At 56.9% G+C, this 26,617-nt stretch overlaps 1 protein-coding gene across 1 annotated transcript in view; it reads right to left on the bottom strand.

Moving 5' to 3' along the window:
* Positions 1-1,950: 1,950 nt before the first annotated feature.
* The window catches only part of KIAA0930 (KIAA0930 ortholog), a 40,538-nt gene continuing 15,871 nt past the window's right edge, over positions 1,951-26,617 (bottom strand). Inside the window, exons 2-12 of the mRNA XM_059681386.1 lie at positions 18,548-18,699; positions 14,648-14,779; positions 14,474-14,551; positions 14,210-14,311; positions 12,809-12,949; positions 12,172-12,366; positions 9,581-9,743; positions 7,977-8,135; positions 5,776-7,663; positions 3,347-5,735; positions 1,951-3,068 (exon numbers count right to left, since the gene is read on the bottom strand). Coding sequence (XP_059537369.1) covers positions 7,623-7,663; positions 7,977-8,135; positions 9,581-9,743; positions 12,172-12,366; positions 12,809-12,949; positions 14,210-14,311; positions 14,474-14,551; positions 14,648-14,779; positions 18,548-18,699 — 1,163 coding nt within the window. The 3' untranslated portion in view covers positions 1,951-3,068; positions 3,347-5,735; positions 5,776-7,622. The remainder of the gene's footprint in view (positions 3,069-3,346; positions 5,736-5,775; positions 7,664-7,976; positions 8,136-9,580; positions 9,744-12,171; positions 12,367-12,808; positions 12,950-14,209; positions 14,312-14,473; positions 14,552-14,647; positions 14,780-18,547; positions 18,700-26,617) is intronic.

The raw sequence follows: 26,617 nt of genomic DNA, 5'->3' as shown, positions 1-26,617 counted from the left end.
TCTCTTGGTTCATGGGTCCACACGCAACCACTGAGCCACACCGGCCGGGAGCATCCAGGCTTTAAAGAAGTTTAGGTTGTTTCCTGGGAAGAACTAGTCCGACTGTTTAGGAGCTGGTTTTCTTTAAAAGGATGACCGTTTTACAACTTTACTCCAGATCCTACCTTTGATGCGCTGCATGCCGGAATACCTACCTACCATCGCATCTTGCTCTTAGTTCAGACCAGTGCTCACTGAGAAAGATGGGGGTGTGTTTGGGCATCTGTCAGTCATTCTGGAACAGCCCACATGCAAGCGCAGTGCACTCGAGGCTTCGGCTCCCAGCCCCCGTGTCCATTCTCCTCCTGAAAGTGAGAAATGGACAAGCTTTCAAGGAGAAACGGGGTTGTCCTGTGCTGCCTGCAGGGACAGGGAGCCTCTTGGCAAACTGGTCTCAGCCCCGCGTTGAGCAGAAGGCGCTGGGAAGTACTTGGCCTTGGACGGGAGGCTCTCCCAGACCAATTGTAACGGAGATGAAAGCTTCCTTCCTAGCAATCAGGTGGATACAGTGTTTGCTTTCTATTTTAAGTAGGAAACGTTTTTAAATACTTGAATTGTTGGCCCATGTAATCCGTTTGTGTTAGTTTTTGAATGATCCCATTGAGGACTTGTAACAATCCACGAAATGTGAATAAATGGAGAGGAAACAACATCCGTGTTTGACATTCCATGTTCCTTCTCGACGCACCTGGCACTAATACCGGGCACGGGAGCAGAGGGGTTGCAGCGCGGGGAGGCGGGGGGCGGTGGGGCGGTGCTGCTGCAGAGCTGGGGGCGCCTGCAGAGCCCCACCCAGAACTTCCTGCTTGGAGGGAGACGGAAGCTACCAGGCCCGAGGCCACTCCCACGAGGCCTGGAGTAGCTCTGGGGCTGCTATGGGAGCTGTGCCCGGCCTTCTCCGTGCACCCGGCCTAGTCCTCACAGCAGGCCTCCCACACTTGGCCTGGGTGCGTTTCCAAAGAAACGAGTTCAGGCAGCTTCAGCTTCTCGCAGATAAGCCAGTGGAGCGGGGATCCGTGTTCAGATCCGTCTCAGTCAAAAATCCGAGCTCTTCAGGACATTTTAAAACTAAGGATCAAAATGATCAAGAAAAAGTAATGTTTTGAGTTTATGGAACTGTAGATTTTCAGTGCTTTAGAAAATCACTGTTAAGGCATTGACAAGACTAGTATTTGGAGTCGGGCTCCTGTCTTTTCCAGCCTCCGGAGTTGCTCAGCACTTGGCCGGTCTGGAGATGTGCCCCGGGAAAGAAAACTGCCAAGACTGACGGGCCCGTCAGAGCTTTCCCTGAACCCGCAACAGCTCCCGGGGACGGGGCTGGCTCTCGGCTGAGGGCTGGGCAGGACCGCGGTCTCGAGCGTGGCCCTGGGTGCTCAGCTGCCCCGAGGGCCTCAGACACCTGGGGACCCAGAGTCAGAGCGGGCGGGGGCCAGCTTGTCTCCTGTTGATGTAACTCGCATCTATAAAATCCACTCTCAGTGTACAGTTTAGCCGTGTGTAGTATATTCACAGAGCTATGCAACCATCACATCAGCTAATTCCAGAATATTTTCTGGGTTTTAATACGTGGTTCTGATACAGGCTCCGATTTGAGAACCCTGGGCTACATCTGTGCTCCCTCGTGATGTGTTTGAAGATAACCTATGGCACACCCTTCGGGCATATTCCAGCGGGGGGACTGGCAGAGCCATGGCAGCCCTGGTACAGGTCACACGTGCACTTTGGTGGCTGGCGATTCTGCTTCCCAGGGAAGCCCAGCCCAGGATGAGACAACGGCCCACAGGGTTGGATGCAGCTGGAAGCAGGAGGGGCCAGACCCGCACGGCTCATCAAAGGGCTCCACTGGGTTGGTTTCTGGAATTGAATTGTTTACCCAAAATATAATCATTAAAGTTCACTTAACAACCATGGTTATTTCAAACAGAGCAATCTGATGGTTTTATTCAAGTTAGATTCCAAGATGAAAGACCATAACCCACATACAGGGGAGAGATAACTTGTTAGCTCATGTGGAGGCCAAGTTGGGAGAGAATTCAACACAAGGCTGAAGGCAAAAGACAAGACTTCCCGTTATCATCCCCAAAACAAAGACCTTCCTTCCTCACACGAGTTTCCCAGGGCCCTGTTGTTTTAACAACCAAGCACAGAGTACAATGCGTTTACACATCACCACGTCTAGTCTATATACAATGGCCATGGGGTCGGATGGGCCATTTCACGTTCCCCTCCTCCCAGTGTAACATTCCCCAAGCTTTCCCCTCGGTACTGTGTTTCTAGGCAGGGGCATGACAGTGGTTCCTAGAAGTCCATCTAGGTCAGCATTTACCGAGAGGGATGCAGAGTCGGCGATACATAGCAAAGAGGTCCTTCCAGGGGAGACTTTCTCCAGCTGAACGTTGTCAGGTGACTGCTTAAAGGGACCTAATTATTTACCGGGTTTGATCTGTGTGGCGAGGGCGTCGTCTTAACCCACCGAGCTGCCTCTTCCGTAACCACCGTCTCGTAGTCTGCCCAGGTGATGCCGGTGCACAGTTCCGGCTCAGCTGTTCCTAGCAGTTCCCAGGTGTCAGTCACCTGGATGTGCTGCCTTACTATTTCTAGTGTGTGTGCCTCAGACCCTTTTCCTAGTCTAGAACTTTCTGCAGTGTCTTAGGCCTTATGTACACCCCTGGCAGCGTGACAGCCTTCGTCTGACCATGGAAAGGGAGAGAGCCCCTTGTGTGAGAACGACTCAGGCTGCTTCCACCCATGAACTTGCAATAAACAGGCTCCTGCAGTTAGCGAAACGTGGCCACGTGCTCAACGTCAGCTTGAATAATCGCAGAGCAAGGCAACAGAGAGCCGGTGGCCGAAGACCAGCTTCCACAAGACCAGGGGGCTGTGGGGAGGCGCAGCCGGAAACTTGACAGCACACGAGGCTGTCCTGCTTCCCGGGGCTGGGCGCCGAGGCTGAGATGCAGCTCTTGGATTTAATTTTGCAAACCCAGCATCTGACTCAACCACAGAGGCGGCCGACCCCTGGCTGACCCCTGGCTGACCCCTGGCCGACCCCTGGCTGACCCCTGGCTGACCCCTGGCCGACCCGAGGACAGCCGAGGCCCTGCAGGGGGTGGTTTCTTTTTCTTTTTTAAAAAATATATTTTATTGGTTTTTTACAGAGAGGAAGGGAGAGGGATAGAGAGTTAGAAACATCCATCAGCTGCCTCCTGCACACCCCCTACTGGGGATGTGCCTGCAACCAAGGTACATGCCCTTGACCGGAATCGAACCTGGGACCCTTCAGTCCGCAGGCCGACGCTCTATCCACTGAGCCACACCGGTTAGGGCACGGGGTGGTTTCTGTCAGTCCCCGGCAACAGGTCAAAAATGCAGCTTCTGTCAGGACTCCAAACAGTAAGAAATGTTTGGGGGCAAAAGCAGGTTCCATCACTATGTTACCACATTGCTGTAATAGCTGCATCTCAACTGAAATGCCCTCGTAGAGAAAACAATAACTAGGTACAAGTTCGGTAGAGGAAGACACGGAGAAAAAATAAATGTAATATTCACCATGCAACCAACTTCCAAGAGGAACGCAGCCTCGTGAGCACAGCCGAGAGCCACGCGAACACGGCTTAGACGGGGCTTCCGTGGAATGCAGACGCCGCTGACCGGAAGCCGCTGGTCACGATGGAAACTCGCTGACGATCCGACCTGAAGGTGTTCAGTGCATGTCGCCAAGCCGCTTTTGCAGAAATCACTTTAGTTACGGCTTCAAAGCTAAAATCTCCACAGGTTTCCTTGAGGGTCTCAGCAGAGAACTCGTTTGGAAAGCACAGGAGATAGGACTTACACCCACATCGCCCCACCTTCTGTGCAGTGAGGCCCAAAGGGCGAGGAAGGTGAGGGCGGTGCGTCCTACACTCAGCGGTTTGGGATCTGAGCCCCAGGCGGCCGCAGCCGTAAGCGCTTCCTAGTGTCTGGCTTCCTCCCCTTCCGAGGCTCTACCTGCAGAACTCGGACCGACCCAGGCCACTCGGTGGTCAGTGATTTGGCTTCTGCGTGTGGTGCTCCAAGTTCTCCAGGGCCGAGTCAGGGCAGGAGGCTTCTCTCCATGAGGGTCAAGTCCATGCCAAGTCCATAGGGAAAGGGAAGAGGAAGTGACAGCGTGCACCTTCCTCCCTCCCAGGCCGCCTCCGACTTGGTCTCTGAGGAGCTGGCACTGCGGCTGCCTGACAAGAGCACAGCTGCTGCGAGGGCGGCCGCTGACGCTGCGAAGGCGGCGCTGCATTGTCATGTCTCAGGCTGTGTCCTACTAGGTGGGTTTTTAAAGGGAAGTTTGTTTTCTGGTTCCGAGACGAGAGAAAGCCTGAGCAGGAAACAATGTCATGTCAACAGATACCAGTTTATGAAACTGAATATAAAACTAAATTTTGGCTAAACTGGAAAACTGAAATATATATATATGTGTGTGTGTGTGTGTGTGTGTGTGTGTGTGTGTGTGTGTGTATCCCCCCAAAATGTACACACATTTCAACAGCTGCTAGCTCATGTTTCTTTTCAGATTTAACCCATTGGAATGAATAAATTATTTCAAGTGTGTATACATTTTTTGAGACAACTTGTATGTATGTATGAAACCTATTAAGTCTCATTAAAAAGCTAGCAGACTTGTAATATGTAAGCCTTTAGAGGATTTTGGCCGATTTAAAATCACCATATTATAACAGTGTCAAATAGATTTTTCAAGTCATTAGAATATACCAACTGCATAGGGACTACCCCGTGGAATGTGTTTTAATGGAAAAAATCTTTTATTTCATTCTTAAAATGCCTACTAACTAGCCCCGGCCAGGGTGGCTCAGTTGGCTAGGCATGTCCCATGCACTGAAAGGTTGCCAGTTCAATTCCCGGTCAGGGCACATGCCCGGGCTGTGGGCTTGATTCATGTGACACGTAGGTTTCTTCAAAGAAAAACTGGACTTTTGATTCCAATTCCCATTCAAGAAGTTTACGCACACGTTGTCATCCCTGCACAACACACGACAGGCATGTGACCAGAAAATTAGAGATGGCCTTACAAGTAAAGATGGACCCACACCAAGACCCATGGAGACGGGTTCTGGTCCTGTCACTTGTTCCTGTTATTGGTTACTGATGCCATTTGTCACTTGGAAAAATCAGACCTCGGCGTGACAGCTCACCGCAGTCAAGCACCTCGGAGCAGGTTTTCAATCCAGTATCACAGGACCTTTGGGATTTAAAGACAAAGGTCAGCTCCACCCAACATCTGTCCATCTGTCCTGGGCAGCGGTGTTAGGGCTCAGTGCGGACGGGGCGAAGCCGCGGTGGCCTCCTGCCTGCCATGCTGGCGGTCAATCTTGGGCGGTCACTTCACCTCCGGCGGCTTCCTCGTCGGTAAGATGGGACAATGGCACGACGTGCAGGCGCTGCCTACGTGCCGGATGCAGAACAGCCGACCGCCGAGTGCTGTTCTAGGGCTGCACATGCAGGGCGAGCTCTCGGAGCCCAGCCAGCACGTGGCCCCACTGCCAGCAAGTGTCTGAGTTCCCTGGCGTCTTCCCGTTACTGCACTGGCCCCCAGCGCCCCGCGAGGTCCCCAGGAGTCTGACTCGCCGGCCCAACCAGGAGCGGTGGCCACGCCTTGGAGCTGGGCCGACCGCTGGCTTCAGCGGGGAACCTTCTGGGCTCCCCACCTCTGAGGACGGGGGGACCCTGCCCTTCTGGGCTCCCCACCTCTGAGGACGGGGGGACCCTGCCTCCTGCACGTGCTGAACTAGCTCATCCCCCCCAAGGGAGCTACGTCAGGACCGTTTCTCCCAAGAACCGAGTTCCAGTCTTCAGACCCCAGATGACCAGGAGAGAACGGTCACTGCAGAGCCAGCCACCTGGGACCCAAGCTCGGGCCTGCGATCGGCCTCCCAACACCCCTCGGCGCCTAGAGCCCTGGGCCACGTGGGCTCACTCTGAGGCTCGGCTCGGCTCCCGCTCTGGCCTGCCCTGCGACCCTGCTTCAGACGCTGCTTCGGAACTCGAAATTGTGCAGAGCACAAGCTGGGCGGCAGAGAACGCCAGAATGTTCAAACTCAACCCCATCCAACGTCTTCAGGGTGGGGAGCCGGTGACAAGGACAGGGGAGAGGGAGATTCACAGCCAGACTCCGACCCCTGACCCCAGTGGTGCAGAATGGCTGGCGATTGCACCATGACCCAGTTGTGTACTGGAACTTGGAGACGTCAGTGAGGTAGGTGGTATCAGCCCCATTTTACAGGTGGGCAAACTGAGGCAGAATGAAATGCAACAGCTCGCTTTTAATAACAGCATACAAAATCTAGAGAAAGCCCCATAGTCCCTGTCCCGGAGCCCAGTGCAAACCCTTGGAGCACAGAATAAAAACAGACGGAACAAGGCCCTCAATTCCTATCCTGCACCCCCAGGGGGGCCTCTAATGCACAGCAGGATCCCTCAGGTATTTCCAGGGACTTCAGACCCAGCCACGAAGCAACAGAGACCAGCGATCGCTCTCAGGGGGCTGGCCAGGCCTCCTGCTGAGGGCTCGGCTTTGAGAAGGGCACGTGCGTCCTCACAGGCAGAGATCCTGGCTGGCACCAGGCCACAGGCAAGCCCGGGGCTCCTGTGCCACCCACACCTGACCATACCGGCCGCACAGAAGCCAATTCCCCTTTGCCTCAGTGCGTTGGTCTGAGAAATGGGACCAGCACACTCAGGCAAGGGAGGTAATCTCTAGAAAACCAGAGATGAAACCCCAGCCCCTCCCGGCGCAAGGAGTATGAGCCTTCCTAGGAGCCTGCCAACCCCACCCACCCCGTCCCTCCCGTCTGGCCTGAGCCCTCCCCTGTCCTCAGTCCACGTTCTGGGCTCAGCGCCGAGGCCTGGAGTGGGATGTCTCCGGGTTGGAGGTGCGCGGCGGTGCTCTTTGGCTGGAAGCGAAGGCCATTCTGGCGGGATCAGGGCTTGTCTGCTGAGCCCGAGGCCTTCCTGGAACCGGGTGTGGGGTGACATCTTCCCGCCCAGGGCCACACCATCCAACAGCTGTGCTCCCATCTCCCCAGGGCGCCCCCTTTAGGACCACGCTAGGCAGGACAGACATGTTGGGACCAACGCGGACGCTGAGGTTCATTGGCACGGAACTGCAAAATCGTAAACGCTTCCTTAAGAGGCGCAGACAGTGGGCACGCGGGGTGCCCGGCTGGGCGGTCCTGCCTGCTGTCGAGCGGGACGAGCACCTGGGTCGGCGGGTCTGGTCACTGGACGCTGCTGCCCCTTCGCTCTCTCGATGGCCTCCTGGCGTCTGGTTGTCTGTGGGTGCAGAGGGCTCTCCGGAGACGGAGACGGGCCGGGGCGATGGGGGTGGCACAGGGCAGGAGCAGAGCCAGCGGGGGAGGAGGAAGAGGCACTTCAGTTTGGGCTGGTGTTCATGGAGTCGGCCCTGGCCCAGGGTGGAGTGGCCCGCCTGGCCCCGGCTCCGGCCCCGGCTGGGCTGTCACAGAGACCCCGGCGGCGGACAGGTAGGCACTTGGCAGTACTCCCAGGGCCGGGCTCCACGGGGGCTCCGCGCACGGCTAGGTCATCAGGATGGGCTTCTGCCGAACTTCCAGGATGTCTGGGGGGGGGGGGGGAAGGACAGGACAGGAGGTCAGGACGCCAGGCCAGGCCACCAATTCCCAGGAGTCCCTCTCCCAGCCCCGCAGGCTGCAGTGCTGGAGGGCCGTGGCATGGACGGACTCGGGGTGGAGCCAGGCCCCGTCAGCGGGACAGGGCTGCCTCTCCCAGAGGCCACGCAGCAAGTGTGAACAGGGGCCTGACTGGGAGTGATGGGACAGGGTTGGTCACCCCTGAACTGGCCGCAGAAACCTGGGGCCCGGGAGTCAGGTTGGCTACAAAGAGTGACGCCCGTTTGCCACAGCAGACGCTACCTGTTAAGATCCGATGCAGCGGCAAGGTGACGTAGGTTAAGTGTGCATAGAGAAGGAAGTTTCCATCCGCTCTGTTCAGCTTCAGCCAGGACCCGACCAGGGACCGCCCCGTGCCAGACAGGGACCGGGACCGCAGGTTGGTGGCGTTGTGCAGGTCAGCTGGAGGGCAGGAGGCTGGGTCAGGGGTGACTCCTTCCCGCCCCGCTGTGGCCTCTGCGGGCGCTTTATTACCCTGGCCTGCGACCTCTGCCCCCGCCTGCCCTCTGCCCACCCATCCGTCAGGGCCGCCCCCGCCCCTCCAAGCTCCCCCCACCCCCTTCTCTGTCTGGAGTCGCCTCCGTGGGGTCATGCACCCCGCACACTGCCACTCCTGCTTCCCTGTGGCCCTGCCACTGGAACTAGGTGCCACCAGCCTGCAGGACCCGGGGCGAGGCTGGGATGACTCGGCATCGTCACCAGGGAGGCAGGTGGGTGGTTGTTCGGGCTTCCCTACAGGCGTGGGTCTGATCCGAGATGAGGGCACTGCCGAGCTCACAGGGCGGTCAAGGCCAGTGCTGGAGTCCTGGGTCTGGGGGGCGGGACCACTCAACACCAGCGCCCCAGCTCCCGTCCTGCCGTCCAGCCACTCGTCCAGCAGACACGCCTGGCGTTCCTGCCCTGCCGTTGGGGCCGCTGGTCCGAGGGCCACGGTGCAGGACGCACTCGCACTTGCACTTGGGGCCGCCCAGCACGGAGTTGAGCTGAAACTCCCCCCGGCTCCTGTTAGCCGGCCCCCCTCCTTGAGTCCGTTCTCCACATGGACCGCGGAGTGGGATTCTGAATATTCCAGTTGGACTTTGTGGATCCCTGGCTTACAGCCCTCCACTGGCTCCCCAGGCCCCTAGGCTCCATGGCGACATGACTGCCCCTCTGGCTGCACGATTACTGATGGCGGGACCGACACCACGGAGGCACAGGTGTGCTGGGAGGGACTGCAACGGTGTGGGCCAGACCCAGGGCCTCTGCCCAGGCAGGCAGGAGGCTGCGGAGGCCGGAGAGCTGCAGGCCTGGGCCCCTGCAGGCCCCACTGGAGCCGGGTGGGAATGTCCGGATACCGCCCGCAGAGTCACTTGGGCTGGCCTTGCCAAGGCAGTAGGGGCGCGTTAAGGAAATGTCTGACCCATATCGCGGGCTGGTTTTCTTTTTCTGCAGGCTAACGCTTAAGTTGATGCATTTGCATGGCCCGCAAATGATGTTACAAATACCCACATGGCCCCGGCAGAAAAAAGGTTCCCCACCCGACTCTAGAGCAAGGCTGAGTGGCCAAAGACAACGCAGGGGGTAAAAGAGACCAAGTCACCAAACGCATGAACAAACCAGAGCCCATTCCCTCGACACGCACGTCCGGCCCCTGTGAGGACAATCAGACCATCGGCATCTGCCAGTGTACAAACCCCTAACACGGCGACTGCCGCTCGGCCCGCGCGTTCTGAACAGACACACTGGAGGGGCGCGCCTCGCGGCAGGGGCCTGTCTGTTCAGCACCTCCCCCCGGACAGGCGCTCCCTCTAAGAGGAATGAATGAATGAATGAATGAGTGAACCGAGGCATCAGGGGCCGGTCACCTGCACCGTCGTCCTCTCGGAAGAACTCCTCGCTGTCGTTGGCCGAGTGAGACTTTTTCATCTCGGCGATGCGGTTCCGGGGCGCCTTCCGCTTGAGGGAGGGGGAGAAGAAGGTAGGCCGGTTGTTCCGCTCCGGGGTGGGGGGCGTACTGAGGGAGGCCATCTGGGGACAAAGAGCCGCAGTCACAGAGCGGCCACCAACCCGCGGGGATCCCAAAGCCACTCCCCTGCCTCAAAGAACCCGACACAGGGCTCCCCATGGGAGCACGGGCTGAGGAGGGGACCCGGCTGTGGCACCGAGCCCACCCGCTGCGGGCTGCGTGGGCACTAGGACATGGTTTCAGCCCAGGGGCCAGCAGGACGGCCTGGCCACCAGCTCTGCCCTCACACACTGGCAGGGGCTGGGTTAAGTGCAAGACTGGCTGCTAACGCTGCTCAAGCACCTGCCACAGCACTGAACCCACAGAACTTCCACGAGATAGGACCCGCACTAACCCCTCGGGCAAGTGAGGACTCGAAGGTGGGCAGCAAATTTAACTCGTCCAATGTGAACTTTCACATCATCCGGCAGGACGATGGCAAAACGGATTGCAACTCAGGTCTTCCGCCCTCATTTCTTGGCTAACATGTCCCCATCCCCACCCCCCAGCATTCTTCCACCCACTTGCTATGGCTAAGGGGTCCATGCTTCCATCCCCTCCTCTCCTCTCTTCTAAACACACTGTTCAGTTCACCAAACATTCTCCACACCCGCTTGGGGCCCAGCGGACACAGCACTAAGCACAGACAGGCACATGACACTGGTCCCTGCCCTCAAGGAGCTCACAGTCTGCTGGGGGCAACAGACTCAAAGAGGAACACAACAGACTGCATGTTGGTTGCTGAAACACATAAAGAGAGGCACGGAATACAGGGGAGCACAGAGGCAAAAGCCCGAGAAAGCAGGGAAGGCTTCCTGGAGGAGATGCCGCTGGAGCCGGGTCTTGAAGGACGAGTAGGAGTTCGCCAGGTGAAGAAGGGGGGGAAGGGCGTTCCAGGCAGAGGGAACGTGGCCCCTCTCCTCCCTCCTCCCCATGCAAACAAGAATCTGAGGAACAAGGTGAGCTGGGACCGAGACTTCCGGAGCCCCGTCAGCCTCTTCATCATGGCTCTGACGTCCACCAAAGTCCCGGCGGCCGCTGGCTCCAGGTGGTCCTCCCACAAGTCAGGGAAGGTTTTAAAAGATAAAAAACAAACACCAGAAACCACAATACACACAGAATCTGCATTTGTCATACGCTGGTTACAAATGACCCCCCTGGAAAAGGAGGGTAAGCAACAGTGAGCACAGAGGTGGCGGGGCCTGGAAGGTCCCCAGGAGGTCAGGCCCTGCCCCTCACAGCTGTGTGGCCCCGGGGCCACCCTGCGAAGAGAGGCCCCCGCTTGGGATTCTCACCCTCCTTACAGAAGTGCCGTTTATTTTGTTCTGCTTATAAAACACGTTCATTGCAGAAGATACACAAGGAAAGGTATAAAGACGCTAAAGAAAATGACCTCTGGCCTCTTGGAGATACGCCTGGTTGTCATCATTAGACAGAATTAAAAGTACGGCAAACACTCTCCCGCACTCAGCACATAGCGCGTTATTCACATTCTTAAGAGTCACTTCCCAAGCGGGTCACCAGCAAAGTCACTCCAGTGGCTGCTCCCTGGACACCTGCGGGCCAAGCCCTGTGCAGGCGCTTGAGGCGCAGCGGCTCCTCGGAGCCTCCCAACACTGCAGGGAGCCGGTGTGCCACCCCATTTCTGGATGAGCGCAGAGGCTCAGGGAGGAAGAGAGACTTGTCCCAGGTGGCGAGCAGCAGCGCCCAGACTCCAGCCCCCAGAGTCTCCCCCAGCCCCTCCTGGCGATGCCTGAGCAGGGCTGCCTCCTGCCCACTGCGCTCACATGCCTGTCTCCCTCCAAGACCCCGGGAACCGCTCTGAGCAGCCCCGAGATACCCAAGCCGGCAGAGCGGCCAGTGGGCTGGGGGGGGGGGCGGGGGGGGGCACTTCCTCCTCCCTGAGCCCCGCTGAAGGCCGAGTACAGCTGCCGCCGACCTGGGTCCCCACCCCGGGGAAGGATGGTGGCCTGGAAATGGCAGGGCTGCAAGGCTGTGCTGTCACACCAGTCATGCGACCCGGGGTTCCCAGGTCCACGGACAGGAAAGCTCCCTCCTGCCCGCGGGGTGCAGGGGGCTGAGCAGCTGCTCACCTGGGAGACACCTGGTGGGCAAAGAGCAGAGCTGCTGCTCAGGGAACAAGACGGAGGCCAGCGCCTCACTGTCCCCATCTCTCTCACAGGGAAGGCCTGTCACCCGCCTGCGCTCGCCCAGCAGCTCCACTGAGGCAGGCGCCAGCGCAAGGTAAACAGCCTGGCTGCACTGACAGCTCAGGGGAGCAGAAAGGGCTCTGGCCCAGGCACTAACCTGCTGTGTGACCCTGGGCAAGTGACTTGCTCTCTCTGAACCTCAGCCTCCTCCCCAGAGAGTGGGGACAACACCTACCCCCCCTGGGGCTGTAAGGGTCAGGGAGGCGGCGGGAAGCAGAACCAAGGGACAGGAAGCCCTTACCCGCTCGTGCATGGGCGAAGCCGGGCTGGAGTCCTCTTCAGTCCCGCAGGGGGACGTGTCACCAGTGGACACACGGCTGACGGCCATCTCCGCGTGACCCTTGCCCTGGGGCCCCTTCATGCGCACGAACTCCATGTTGTTGTACTTGTAGAAGCCAAATGACATCTTCTGCGCCATGCGGGCGGCCACGCTCACCTGTGGGCAGTGGGAAAGGCTGAGCCAGGCTGGTGGGCGGACAGTCACCCTCCCGGAGCAGGCCCCCAGCAGGCAGGGCAGTGCTGCACACGTGGGGTCCCCGCTGACATCCCCCTCACTGCCGGTGACCTACGCCCAGCAGGCCCAGGGCCTGGCTGGGAACAGAGCTGCAGCCCCAGAACCCGAGCCCGTCCCCACCCCCCACCAGCACAACCCCCAGGCTCCAAGGAGGCGAGCCTCAGGGTGGCGCCCAGCTCTGGAGAGAGCCTCCACCTGGCTCTTGTCCCTCAGGTGAGTCAGGGCCGGCCCCGGGAATGTCCTGCTGGGGGTGGCCTGGGAAGGTCACACAGCGCTGGCCCTGAGCCACCTTAGTGGGCCTGGGTGCGCAGGTACTCTGAGGAGGGCGGCACGGAGGGGCTGGGCCCGGGCCACCCGCGCTCACCCGGTTGTCGTACACCTTCTTGAGCGCCTCGTAGCGAATGGAGCCCTGGAAGATGACCCCTTGGAACATGTTGGTTTTGTCACTGGCCACCAGCTCCACACAGACCATCTCTCCTTCCCCCACAGTCATGTCGCTGAACACCTGGGGTGGGAGCAAGCAAAGAGAAGACGTCAACTGTCAGCTGCTCACCACCTACCCCTCACTCGCCCCGAAAACTCCCATTTAGCAGATGAGAACACTGAGGCACAGATGAGAAACCTGTGGCCACCCAGCTCTGCCACCCTCCGCCGACCCAGCGCAGCCTAACTGGCAGGGGCAGCGTCCAGCAGAGGGCGCTTGTGCCTATGACTCTGGGAGGGAAGGGGAAGGACTCCTGGCCCTCATCACACCTCCAGGCTAAGAAGTTAGGCAGTTAGAGGACTGTCCGGCCAGGATCCAGGATCTCCCCGCTCTGGCCATGGGGGACCAGCCCCTCCCACCCCGCCCCGCCCTGAACTTCTCAACTTCTATGCAGGCATAGAGTGACCCCGAGTTCTGAGGCCACACAGACTCGGGTTCAAATCTCAGCTCCTTGGATGAACGAGTTGTGTGAGCCTCCAGGGGCACTTAGCCTCCTGAGCCTAAGATGCTTCAAGATACCATCAAGCTCTGGCTGGTGTGGCTCAATGGATAGAGCGTCGGCCTGCACACTCAAGGGTTGTGGGTCTGATTCCTGGTCAAGGGCACATCCCTGACCCCAGTCAGGGCACCTGCGGGAAGCAACCAATCTATGTGTCTCTCTCACATCGATTTTTTTTCTCTTTCTCTCTCCCCTTTCCTCCCTCCCTTCTACTCTATCTCAAAAAAAAAAAAAAAAGATACAATCAAATCCAGGAGGCCCTGGAAGCCACCCCCCTCCTCAGAGGCCTGGGGGTGGGCGGGGCTGGCTGGGCAGGTGCTGTGCCGGTCAGGAGTGGGACACAGCCTGGTTCTCCCCAGCACCTGCTTCCCTGGGCGAGTCACCCTTTGCCCAACCTTAAAGCAGACGCGTGGCTGGATGACTCCCAAAGCCCCGCCCCTGACCCCCAGGGTCCCGGGCTGGAGCAGCCAGGGGTGGAGGCACTTGTTTAGAGTTTTGTGGCGATACTAACGATACTAACGACCCTCCTGCAGGGCAGCGCTGCCGTAGGCCTTTAGTGCGGTCTCCCATTCAGGCGCCCCTTTGACCTCCGACCCTGAGGGTAATAGGACAGATGAGCACGATTTTACAGGTGGGAGAACTGAGGCTCCTCATCCAACACCAGGAAGAGTGGGGGCCATGTTGGTAGGAGTCCAGACCCGTCTGCTTCTAGCCCTTCCCACCCCCCACCGCCTTTCGGCAAGGGGGCGAGGCCGGAGGGAGCGCTGACGGGAGACACTCACCTCCTCGAAGCTGTCGATCATGAAGAAGATGTTGGGGTAGCTGATCTTAGACTCCTCCCCTTTGCTGTCCATGGGGTGTTTACTAGGGGACGCAAACACTTGCTGAAAGAAAGGAGATTTACGACGCAGTGAGGCCCACCTGCACCCAGGTGGAGAGTGTTGTCTAAAACACACCTCTGCAGAACCAGCCCCGGGCCGGCAGGGCTGCAATTCCCAGGCAGAGCGGGCAGCTGGGAGGCCTGGGGCTCGCGGTCGGTGGCTCACCTGGGATTTCTTCTTATGGATGTGGATGTCGCCCCCCTCAGAGCGCGTGCACACGGCACATGTCACCATGTAGTCCAGCTGGAAGAGAGCAGGAGGGGGTGCGTGGAGGGCTCGGCTGTCCCTCAGCGCCCACCCACTGCCCTGCTGCTGGAGCCCCGCCCCGCCGACCCTTACCTTCTGGAGGATGAGGTTCAGGCAGACGCTCTCCTCCCAGTCAATGTCAGGGTCCCCCAAGCCTGGCAGCTTCTTGGAGTCCCGCCGGTACACCTCCACCTCCACCTCCACCTCGGGCTCAGCCTCCGCCAGCTGCGAGCACAGGTAGGAAGGGAGTCGGTGCTTTCTCCCCGGCCACTGCCCGGGGCAGGTGTCAGCACACAGATTCCAGCCTTGCCCTCAGCCTCTAGCTGAGACCTGAGTTCATCAGGAGCTGAACCCTTTCAAAGGGCCTGCCCGAGGGCGGGGATCCCAGCACCCTGTTCCACCCACACTCTGCTCCCCAGCCCACAAGCAGGCAACCCATCCACCCATCCACCCTCCCCCGCTAGCGCAGGCAGCCCGCAGGTTGCTATGGCGACTGTGGGCTCTGCAGGCTGCAGGATGGAAGGGGGCGGAAGCAGCCTGGGCTTGCCGCAGAGCACAAGCAGTGCGCAGGCGCCCCAGAGAGCTGGCACTGCACCTGCCAAGGGCTTGTCTTTCCATTTTGAATGGTGGGGGCAGGAAGCCACCTGGGAGGCTGCCATCACGTTTCCCCACATCCCCTCCCCGCCTGACCTGCACCCCCTAGGCCAGCCGTGGGCAAACTATGGCCCGCGGGCCGGATCCAGCCCGTTTGAAATGAATAAAACTAAAAATAAAAAAGACCGTACCCTTTTACGTAATGATGTTTACTTTGAATTTATATTAGTTCACACAAACACTCCATCCGTGCTTTTGTTCCGGCCCTCCGGTCCAGGTTAAGAACCCATTGTGGCCCTCGAGCCAAAAAGTTTGCCCACCCCTGCCCTAGGCCCGTGGGGCCTCCTCAAATCGCTGACCACCCACTGCCCTCCAAACACCAAGCCAGACGCGGCAGGGCCCACCCCTCCCGCTTCGCACGTGCCGGTCCCTCCACACAGGTCCTCAGCTCACTGCTGTCCCCTCTCTGTCCTACAACACTCAGCTGAGGTCACCTCCTCTTTGTGGGCCCCCACCTGCTCCCCATCTTCCCACCATCGCAGCTCTGTGTCACTGGCTACGCCCTGTCCCAGCAGACTGGGGGTCCCCAAGGCCAGGGCCAGGTCTGATTCATTTCTGCACACAGCTCACTGTGCGTGGTCCATGGAACATTCTAGCACATGAAAAGCTGGACACATGCTCCCATGGACTCAGGCTCCCTCACCAACCTCAACAACCCCGGATGTTCAGGAGCGTTTACACAGGGCTCTGCTCCCTCCTCCACATTCCCCCGCCCTGGACCAGGAGCCTCTCTCCCACCAGGTGAGAGCTGTCTGCCCACTCACTCCCCCCTGGCCTCCCCCCACCCCCTCCTGCAGGGAGAATCCAGGTGGAGGGAGGTTAAGAACACCCTCCCTGGGGGGTGGGGGCGGCCGGGGAGAGGTCAATGGGGAAAAAAGGAGACTTAAGTACTACTTTAAACAATAAAGAATTTAAATTAAAAAAGATAATAATAGCCGAAGCCGGTTTGGCTCAGTGGATAGAGCATCGGCCTGCGGACTGAAGGGTCCCAGGTTCGATTCCGGTCAAGGGCATGTATTTGGGTTGCGGGCATATCCCCAGTGGGAGATGTGCAGGAGGCAGCTGATCGATGTTTCTCTCTCATTGATGTTTCTAACTCTATCTCTCTCCCTTCCTCTCTGTAAAAAATCAATAAAAAAAAAAAAGATAATAATAAAAATTAATGAGATACACAAAACCGAGAAAGCAGAAAACCTGAATGCTAATCTTAGCTTTGCCGCTAACTAATTCAGTTCTTTCATGTGTAAAATGGGGACCTAAGCGATTGGATTGCAAAGGCACATCACCTGGGCCTGATCTCTGTCCTCTCACAGGTTAGTCCAGTGGTCAGCAAACTGCGGCTCGCGAGCCACATGCGGCTCTTTGGCCCTTTGAGCGTGGCCACGAAGTTTCAATCGCACTGAACGTGCGCGCCCGCACGTGGTATTTTGTGGAAGAGCCACACTCAAGGGGCCACAGTTTGCCGACCACTGGGTTAGTCTATCTCCCAAGGTCCCTTCCAGCTTCAGTAACTAGTAGAATTCTAGTGGTGACGGACGCATGAGGGAACCAGGCGTCACCTCGCCATGCAATTTTGGAAACTTTAATCTCTGTTTGGGAACTGGACATTATTCAAGAGCCACAGGCCATATTATAATATTAAATGAGCCCCCTCCACACACACATACACACACACACACACACACACACACACACACAAGAACACCTTCCATCACCAGAGCTGGGGCCTCGCCCGCACTGAAATTCCAGAAACAGCTGAGCGTGCCTCAGCGCCCTGGCCTTAGTCTGCACGGCAGCGGACTGCCTTTGGGGAAAGACCCTGTCCACACTCGACTCCAGCAGAGGCCTACGGGGCAGAGGGTGATCGCCCCAGTTCAGTCACCTGAGGCCCTGCTGGGCTAAGCCCACGTCCTGGGCACCAGCTGACACCCTCTGCACGGCTCCTCTCCCTGGTGCAGCCCCACCAGCACCCTCCCAGGCAGCCCTGCCTCTGCTCCGACCCTGTCCAGTCCACCCGCCGCCGAGCACTTGCTGAACGGCCCTCTGACCGCGTCCCCTTCCTCAGTTTATGCTCCAGTGGTGTCCCAGGGCTTTGGGGAAAATGCCTCAATTCCTGGGCGTGACTTCCGCATCCCTGTGGTCCGGCCCCTGCCTCCCAGGTGTCCTGCGTCCCTCTCCTTCAGCGCAGCTGCACAGACACAACTGTCAGGCCCACCACTGCGCTGCTGGGAACAGCTTTCCCTTCAAGACTCATCTCACCAGGGGCTCTGCTCCCATTCCTTCTGGTCACTAAATATGCCAACCCTGGGACTGTGCTCAGTCCCAGTCACGACAGTCCCACAGCCAGCTGCCTGCACAGCAGCCGAATGCCAGGGACCTAGGCCAACCCCAGGGTGCAGCTCTGTCGCCCCACATGTCACGAAGCCCAGCCAGACCAGCTGTATTACCACCGGCATGCAGAGGGCCAGCAGAGGCCAGCGCGGCAGGAAGTCACCGTGTCTCTTTGCCGGGGATGCCAGGCCTGTTCATTTGCAGAAAACCTATTCTGCATGTGTCAGGCCCCAAGAGCAGGCACACGGCAGGGCGAGGCCTTCAGGGGCTCCAAGTCGCCCCCCCCCCCACCCCCGCCCTGCCGCTAACAGGCCTGGCCCGCAGGGTGCAGGGCCCCGGACCCAGAGCCAGGCAGGCTGCACAGTCCCGGCTGCCTCCACAGCCCTCCCATGTTTGTGTTTAAAAGAAGGCCATGCATTGCCATGTCTGGCACACAGGTTGTTTAAACATTTTAAAATGAAAGCTTCTGAAAAAAGAGCAGGAAACATGCAGCTTGTTGCATTAACTTGTCCACACACTTAAATGCAGTGGATGAGAAGCCGTGGGTGAGTCCGGGCATCTGAGTGCTCACTAACCTCATCTGTAAAGGGGAGAGGAGCATCTGCCCCGTCGAGGTGCTGCGAGGACATGAGATCAGGAAGTGGAGAGCCCACATTGGGTGGCCCGTGGTCTGGGGCCTAAGCTTTGCTCTACCATTTATTTACTAATTATGAGAGGCTGCCCGAACCACCTCGCCTCTGAGCCTCAGTTTGCTCAAAGGTACAATAATGATAACACTGCTGCCTTTCAGGGTCACGGTGAGGGTTAATAATAATGTGCACCACCCCCAGCACATCCCACTCCCAGCAAGCATGTGTGACTGCCTCCCCACGGCTCCCGGCACATAGTAGGTGCTCAGTGAACCTCGTTTCCCCCTTGGACATGCACGGAAGGGACTGCAAGGGAGGCTGCCTTGCTCGCCAAGAGCAGACTCTGCAGGGACACTCAGCCGGGCCGGAGGTCACGCACCTTCCTCCCGTCGACACCGCTCTCGGTGCCGGAGAACGCCAGCTTCCGGCGCACGTAGAAGAGCATGTCGTCCTGCCGTGGCGCCCATTTCTCCATGAAGTAGGTGGAGAACATCCAGGTCCAGAAGGCGATGCGGTCATCCTTCAAGCACCCTGCAGGGGAGGCCAGACAGCAGTGAGAAGGACGGTCAGCCTGGCCCTCGCCCTGTGACCTTGGCCCAGACTGTCCCCCTACGCCCCCACTCCCAGCCCCAACCTGCATTTCTGGACAGAAACCTGCCAGGGCTCTGTGCTGTCCAGAGCCCCCTCCTCCCACCCACCCCCACCCCACCAGGGGCAGCCAGAGAGGCTCAGGGGCACCTCCCTGGCGGCCCGACTCTCCACCCAGAGGCCCAGCTCCCAGCCCCACAGCTGCACGAACTCCAGCCCGAGGATGAATCAGCAGCTTCTGGGGAAAGGAAAGACCTAAGGAGGGACGTCACAGGCTGTCGGAGCTGGGGCTGGAGCGGGAAGGGCTCTGCAGGGGAGACCAGTCGTCATCAGACAAGCACCACCCTCAGCCCACACCCCCACCCTCACCCCAGGCTGCCGCAATCCCCAGAGAATTCGACTTAAAGGAACAGCTGCCCCGTTGCCAACGAGTCTCAGCTGTGGGCAGAAAGCAGTGAGACGGGCACAGCCCCTCACCCCTGAGCTGCGGGGCCTTTCAGCAGCGAGGTTTACTCTTGCTTGGCCTTCAAGGGGGCTCTGCTCTTTTGACAAGTAGCATTTCCTTAAGGTAATACAGCTACCGTCATGCCTTCTGCACAAGGGGAAAAGCCCGCTCTCGTAGAGGGGAAAGCCGGGCTTCCACGCACTCCCACCGGCTGTGACAGCAGGCCAGCAGCGTGGCCCTGATGCCCCGGCCCCTTGTGGTGAGTGTGGGCTGACGGAGCCGTGGGCATGAAGGCCCGAGCCTGGCATAGAGAGGATCAGCAAGCTGGGTGTCCTTCCTTTCTAGGCAGATGCAGGGAGACTGCAGGACCCGCTCCAGAGCTGCTGTGTATACCCTCAGGGCATCCCTCCTTGCTGGTTCCTTTCCCTCTGACCCAGAAGAACCGGTACCATTGGGACCTCGGGCTCCTAGTCGGTGCAGGAAGGGCCTGACCTAACCCTACACATAGAGACAGGGAACCAAGCCGCGGCGGGGACCCTCCCTCGCCCTCACGGGCACTTCAGTGGCCCGACCAGGACTGCCAGGTGCCCTGCCTCACAGCGCAAGCCCCCTAGGCCTGGAGTCAGCCATCAGGCTCTGGAAGGCTGAGTCACATGCAGAAACCCCGGCCTTGGTTTACTTCTGCCACAGCGCTGCCAGCGAACCAGAACCAGGCTCCAACCAGCTCCCGACCCCTCCCTCTGCTCCCACAGCCTGGCTGGCTCCAGGGAGAGAGGGGTCTTCTCCAGCAGGGTCTAGGTCAGCCTGATCCACATAAACGCAGCTGGGGGAGGGGGGCGGGGGGAGGCGGAGCCTGCAGGACTGACAGCCTCTCCAGGCTCCCAGGCACCAGGGGGAGCCAGGCAGGCTGTCTGCACCACGGATCTGAAATTCCTGCCACACTTTCACAACAGGCAATGCCCAACTCATGCCACTACAGATCCCCTACAAAATTAAGCAAATGTGCTGTGCTTATCTATATATATAAAAGACTAATATGCAAAGCGCCCCCTCAGGAGATCGACCGGGCACCAGGAGTTCCATCGCTCGCTATGATGTGTTCTGACCACCAAGGGGCGATGCGGAACAAAGGAAGGCCCCGATCGGCCCTGATCGCCGGCCAGGCCTGGGGACCCTACCCATACACGAATTTGTGCACCGGACCTCTAGTTCCTGAATAAAACCTGAACTCCTGCCTGGCGGGCATGGCTCAGTGGTCAAGCATCGACCCATGGACCAGGTCATGTTTCGATTCCCCGTCAGGGCACATGCCTGGGTTACATACTCGATCCTCAGTAGGGAGCCTGCAGGAAGCAGCCAATCAATGATTCTTATCACTGATGTTTCTATCTCCCTCTCTCTCCCTCTAGCTTCCTCTCTGAAATCAATATATATATATATATATATACATATATATATATATACACACACACACACATATATATATACACACATATATATACACACACACACGTACATACATACTAGGGGCCCAGTGCACGAATTCGCGCACATTGAAAGGAACTGTGGGCCACGAGGCTGTGGTGGGCACAGGGGCAGGTCTCGGCCCATCCTCCATGGCCCCACCCGGCCCCTTCTGCTACGGCCCCCAGTCCCCTCTCTGCTGGCAGCCCCGCTCCTGCTGCTGCCGCTCCCACGCACTGATTGATGGTGATAGCCCTGCTCATACCTGCTGATGGTGCGAGCAGGGGGAGGTGGAGAAGCCCTCAGGGGCGATTGGGGCTGCAGCCACCGCTTGCACCCACTGACGGCGCTGAGCGATCAGAACCAGCACTGGGCGTGAGTGGCAGCTCCAGAGCCAGGTGTGGGTATGAGCGGAATCTCTGGTCCCAGCAGTGGGTGGGAGAAGCGACTCCAGCGCTGGCAGTGGGTGTGAGAAGCGGCTGCCGGCCCCAATCACCCCTCAGGAGCAGGGGCTAGTGGAGAAGCCCGAGGGGCGATTGGGGCCGGTAGCCACTGCTGGCACCTGCTGATGGCGCCGAGCGATTGGGGCCAGTGCCGGGCGCTAATAGTGGGTGCGAGCGGTGGTTCTGGTAGTGGGTGCGAGCAGGGCTGGTGCCGGCAGCAGGTGCAAGCACCAGGCAGGACCATGGCACGTGGGAGCAAAGAATTTTCAGTAACCACCAGAGGCTCGCCCCAATGACAGTGACCGGTGCCCTGCCTTGGTCTGGCGCCCCCACTCACCTGCTCTACCATCCGTCCGTGGTCTATGCCCGCCATGTTCCGCGCTCCCCCCCCCCCTGCTGCCAACACTCGCCATGTTCTGCACACGCCCCTGGTGGTCAGTGCATGTCATAGCAAACAGTTGTTCTGTCGTTTGGTCTATTTGTATATTAGGGTTTTATAGATATAGATATAGATATAAAAAGAGAAAGGACTGATACAGCAACCACCAGGAGGGGCCGTGGGTGCCACACAGAGCCACAGGGTGCCCAGACAATGCTGACCATCTCCACACCCAAGACACTCAAAGTTTAAAAGCAAGAAGAGCTGTGTGGCTCAGTTAGTTGAGCCTCGTCCCATGCACCAAAAGGTTGCCAGTTCGATTCCCAGTCAGGGTGCATGCCCAGGTTGCAGGTTCCATCCCCAGTCGGGAGAGTGTAGGAGGCAGCCAATTGGTGTTTTTCTCTTTCTTTGTCTCCCTTCCTCTCTCTCTCAAATTAATAAAAACATATTTTTTTATATGCAAGAAGAAACAGCACAAACATTAAGAGCTGCCCTCCTGAACATTCAACGCTCCCTTCATGCCCAAGAAAGCAAAAGGAACAAGAAAACTGGGAGGGAAATCTTAACACGTGAGCAAGGACCGTAATAGAGAGAGTTCGCACCACAGCAGTTATGAAAGAAAGTGCGTAAGACTCCGATAGATAAATGTGTAAAATACCCAAACAGGTAACAGACCAAAAGGGAAATATAAGTGCTTAACCAAAATGTGGGAAAATATTGATCTCGCAAGTAGTCAAAATTTCATATTAAAAGAACAAGTTGTCATTTTAAGAGGGCATATTTGGTAGTATGTATTTATTTTTAATTTTTTAAATTTTTTTTTATTGATTTCGGAGAGAAAGGGAATGGGGGGGACAGAAACATCAATGATGAGAGAGAATCATGGATCAGCTGCCTCCTGCATGCCCCACACTGGAGATCGAGCCCACAACCCGGGCATGTGCCCTGACCAGGAATCGAATCATGACCTCCTGGTTCACAGGTTGATGCGCAACTATTGAGCCACACTGGCCGAGCCAAATTTGGTGGTATTAAAAAAATACCACTTAGGAAAATGGGCAGATTCTTACAAGCTAACCATATTTACCAACAATTTGCCCACTACTAGGTACTTACCCCAAAGAAATGAAGCCTGTGCCTACCACACACGGGCACCCACATGTTCCTGATAGCTTTATTTATAACAGCCCCAAACTGGGAACCAGGAGGATGGACACATGAAACATGACACAGCCACTCAAGGGACGATCACGGGCAACAAAAGCAAACCACTGACCAACCACACAACAGATAAGTCTCACACTCGTCCTGCTGCGCGAGGGGTCACACAAAAGGCTGCACCCTGTAAGGTCACAGTCACGTGATGGTTCAGCAAAGACAAAACTATAGTGACAAAAGCAATGGCAGTTTCTGGTTGTGGTGGTGGCTTCACAGGTTCACGCAGCCATCAAACTGTTCCCTTTCCGGTGGATGCCATTTATCTTACATAAACTAGACTCTAATATAAAGTGGGTAAAACACTGTAATTATGGAAGCTGGCAAGGGTGCACTGAGCTGGGGACTCTCATATGTACAAGAGAACAAAAATCATTATATTCTTTGTGAAAATCAAATGAGCATTCTTCTATTTCTAGGACTCTGCCTTATAGAACAGAAATAAAACAGACAAAAATAAAGCCTCATGCACAACGACATTCCTGTGCTATAATGACAGCACCGCGAGGTGGATTCCGCTGTGGGTTCTGGGGACCTTCTGCCTGCTCCTTTCCATGTCTCTGTCGGGGGTGTGGCTTGCTCAGACGAGGTCACTGGGTCCCAAACTTCCCAATGTCGTGGGTGCAGTAACTGTTGTGAATAAACACACGAGGGGGGACTGGACCCTGGGTAGCCTGTGAAATCAGTGCTGTCTCTCTCCCACAGGTAAACCCTGGACCCCGAATCCTTCTCCAAGGCCTGACCAGCAAGAAGTCCCCTGGGTGAGAGCCCTGGGAGCTGCCATGCCAGCAGAGAGCTCCCTAATCTCCAGACACTCCCTGTCCCTGTCTCCCTGACATCTGGCCTCGGGACAGCGTCTTTTCCTGGCCCCCGAGTCCAGTGGATGCACTTAGAGGAGATGCGGTCAGTCCGGACGCCGAGCTGCTCTCTTGGGCAGCACCACGGACAGCTCCACGCTGCAGGCCTGCCTTCCCTGCTGGCCTGGGTCCCAGAGAAGCAGCCTTGATTACAGTCCCTTCTCATTCCTGGTGGTTCTGTTCTATAAAGTAGCCACAAAGGCTGCATTAGCAAACACCAAACAAACCACAGCTCCGAGGAGAAATGCAGGGCTGGGTTCCTTCAAGCCTCTGGTCACAGAATGCTTTTGTCTGCCAATCAGCACATAACCTTGGTTTATGTGTGTCTCTGATTAAAGACACCCTTCTTTAATACATGGCTGGCTGACTAACAATGAACTCCAGGCCAATAGCGCCATAACTCGGGCCTGGACGAAGCTCACCTGACGTGCGTTTTCTCCATAAGCCCCTGCAGCCTCCGCGTGCCAGGCCGGCCAGCACGTCAGCACTACGCGCGGGGTCGGTTCAAACAGCAATCACCGACACGAAGCACAGAAACGCACTAAGTGACGGCAAAGGACCCCGTTTATGGCGGGAGCTGAAGCAAGAGGCAGAGCCCTGCCCTGTTCCCCCTCAGCCGGGGACACGCCTCTCAGGTGACTCAAGTGTTCACCGTTCTGCACTCTCCAGTTAACCTCGAAAGCTCCCTAAGTATAAATGAGGGTTAGAAGTAAATGTTGGCAAGTAGCCGAGTTTGCAAACGCAGAATCCAGGAGTGATGAGAATGGGCGCATCAGGAAACCCGGCACCTGCCAGCTCCGAGGGGCTGCCGCCACTGGGGGACCTGCTTTTGTCACCACTGTCCTCGAACTTCAGACCTGGGCGAGCCCTTTCTGGATGAGCGGCTTCAGGGATGGAGAGAGGGCAGAGGGCCCTCTGAGGCCAGAACCTGCGCCTCTCTTGCCCGCTCAGTGCTCTGGGACTAGGTTGCCACAGATTCTGCCTCCTGGACGACACTGAACGGGTGACGAGTGTCAACAGCTCAGCAGGACTCCTCAGAGATTACGGTTCGGTTGCAGACCAGCGCAGGAAAGCAGGTTCTGAGTAAAGCGAGGCATCATCTTTTTTTATTTTTCTCATGAGTCATTATCTTTTGCTGGTGGAGGGTCTTGCCTTCAATTTGTAAAAAATGTGAGACCCGTGAAGCTCAGTGGGCGAGGCGCAATAAAACATGGTCTGCCTCAGTGGCTAAGGAACGCGGGCGTGAGGACAGCTCAGTCTGCCCTGCTCGCTACAGAACTCGGGGAGCTGGGGATGGCTCAGCTAACTGCGGCCTGCAGGGTCACGATAAGGCGAGTGACACCGTGGAATCCCGGAACTCGCTGGCACCTGGGGCTCAAATGCGGCCCCTCTTCTTTCCAAGGCCCTGCGCACAGACACATGCAGGGCGCGGATCCTGGCCCTTTCTACCTGAGGAGATGGAACCTTCAGGTCACCTGCTGGGAAGCCAGGAAATCAACTCAGACTTCTCCCAAACCTTCCGACATGTCTGAGCCCCAGGCACAGCCCTGCAGCAGGGGGTAGGGGAGACAGTGGCCTCCTGAGCGCTGTTGTGCTATGGTATCCGGGAAGGACGTCTGGATGAGCGTGTAGTATGGGCTCCACTTCCCAGCAGAGGGGCAATTTAACACAAATAAACGACTTTCCACAGAGGTGACTCTTTAAACGTACACTGGGAAGGAGGGGAACTTTTATATCGTATAAGGCTTTCCACATGAATGCAAACACAGCATGGGGTGAGGAGAAGCCTTTGTCAGCAGAGTGTTTAAGGGTAGACTTGGTTCATGTTTTTGGTTTTTTTTAAATATATAGCCCTGACTGGTTTGGCTCAGTGGATAGAGCATTGGCTTGTGGACTGAAGGGTCACAGGTTTGATTCCAGTCAAGGGCACATGCCTGGGTTGCAGGCTTGATCCCCAGCAGGAGTCCTGCAGGAGGCAGCCAATAAATGAGGCTCTCTCATCACTGATGTTTCTGTCTGTCTCTCCCTCTCTTTTCCTCTCTGAAATCAATAAAAATGTATTAAAAAAATAAAAATATATATTTTTTATTGATTTCAGAGAGGAAGGGAGAGGAAGAGAGACAGAGAGAAACATCAATGAGAGAGAATCATTGATCAGCTGCCTCCTGCATGCCCCCTAACTGGGGAAGGAGCCACAACCGGGGCATGTGCCCTGACCGGGAATCAAACCCTGACCTCCTAGTTCATAGGTCGCTGCTCAACCACTGAGCCACACTAGCCAGGCTGGTTCACATTCTTGACCATTGTCTACTTGGGTAAATTAACCTCTCAGGTTTTGTTTCCTTATCAATAAAATTGGGAAAAGAGCAGCTCCCTCCTGCAGTTACTATGGAGACCAAAGAAGATTCTACAAGGTGCAGGTACAGCACCTGGCACTTTGTAAAACTCACTGAATGAAGACTGCTACTGTTATTATAAATAACTCGAAACCACTTTCCATTAATTAACCAGACGTCTGGAGTAATCCTGAATTGGATTTCAGAAGGCATGCCTCGAAACGCACCCCTATTCTTTTCTAGACCACTAAACCATGTAACACTAATTTTCAAAGTGTACAGCCATTAAACGTGATGGTCATGTATAACAGCAGAGAACACTGTCCAAGAGCTACTCCCAAGAAAGCACACTCGAGTAGAAGCTGAGATGTTTGAGAGGACAATTCTACCAGATCTTGAAGAGAAAGTTACTAACACGTCTCTAGAGCCTAAGAAACTTGCAAATTCTTTTCAACAGGAGGCATAATACACATTCCAAAAACAGTGTGCACCAGCCCACCCTCCTCCCCCCCCCCCCCGCCCCACACACAATTACAGGCTACTCTCACTCCTGGATATGAACATAAAAACCTTAAATACAACATTAAAGGGAACCCATCAGTCCACTGAAAGGACATGCCATGAGTAAGCAGGATTTAATTCAGGAATACCAGAAAGGTCCAATGTGAGGAAATCTATTCATAATTCACTACATGTAGGTAGTTCAAGTGAGAAATAACAAG

Source organism: Myotis daubentonii, chromosome 2 (genome assembly GCF_963259705.1).
Source record: "Myotis daubentonii chromosome 2, mMyoDau2.1, whole genome shotgun sequence".
Taxonomy (NCBI): Eukaryota; Metazoa; Chordata; class Mammalia; order Chiroptera; family Vespertilionidae; genus Myotis; species Myotis daubentonii.
The sequence above is the reverse complement of the archived record's forward strand: the minus strand, read 5'-3'. Positions and strand labels throughout refer to the sequence as shown.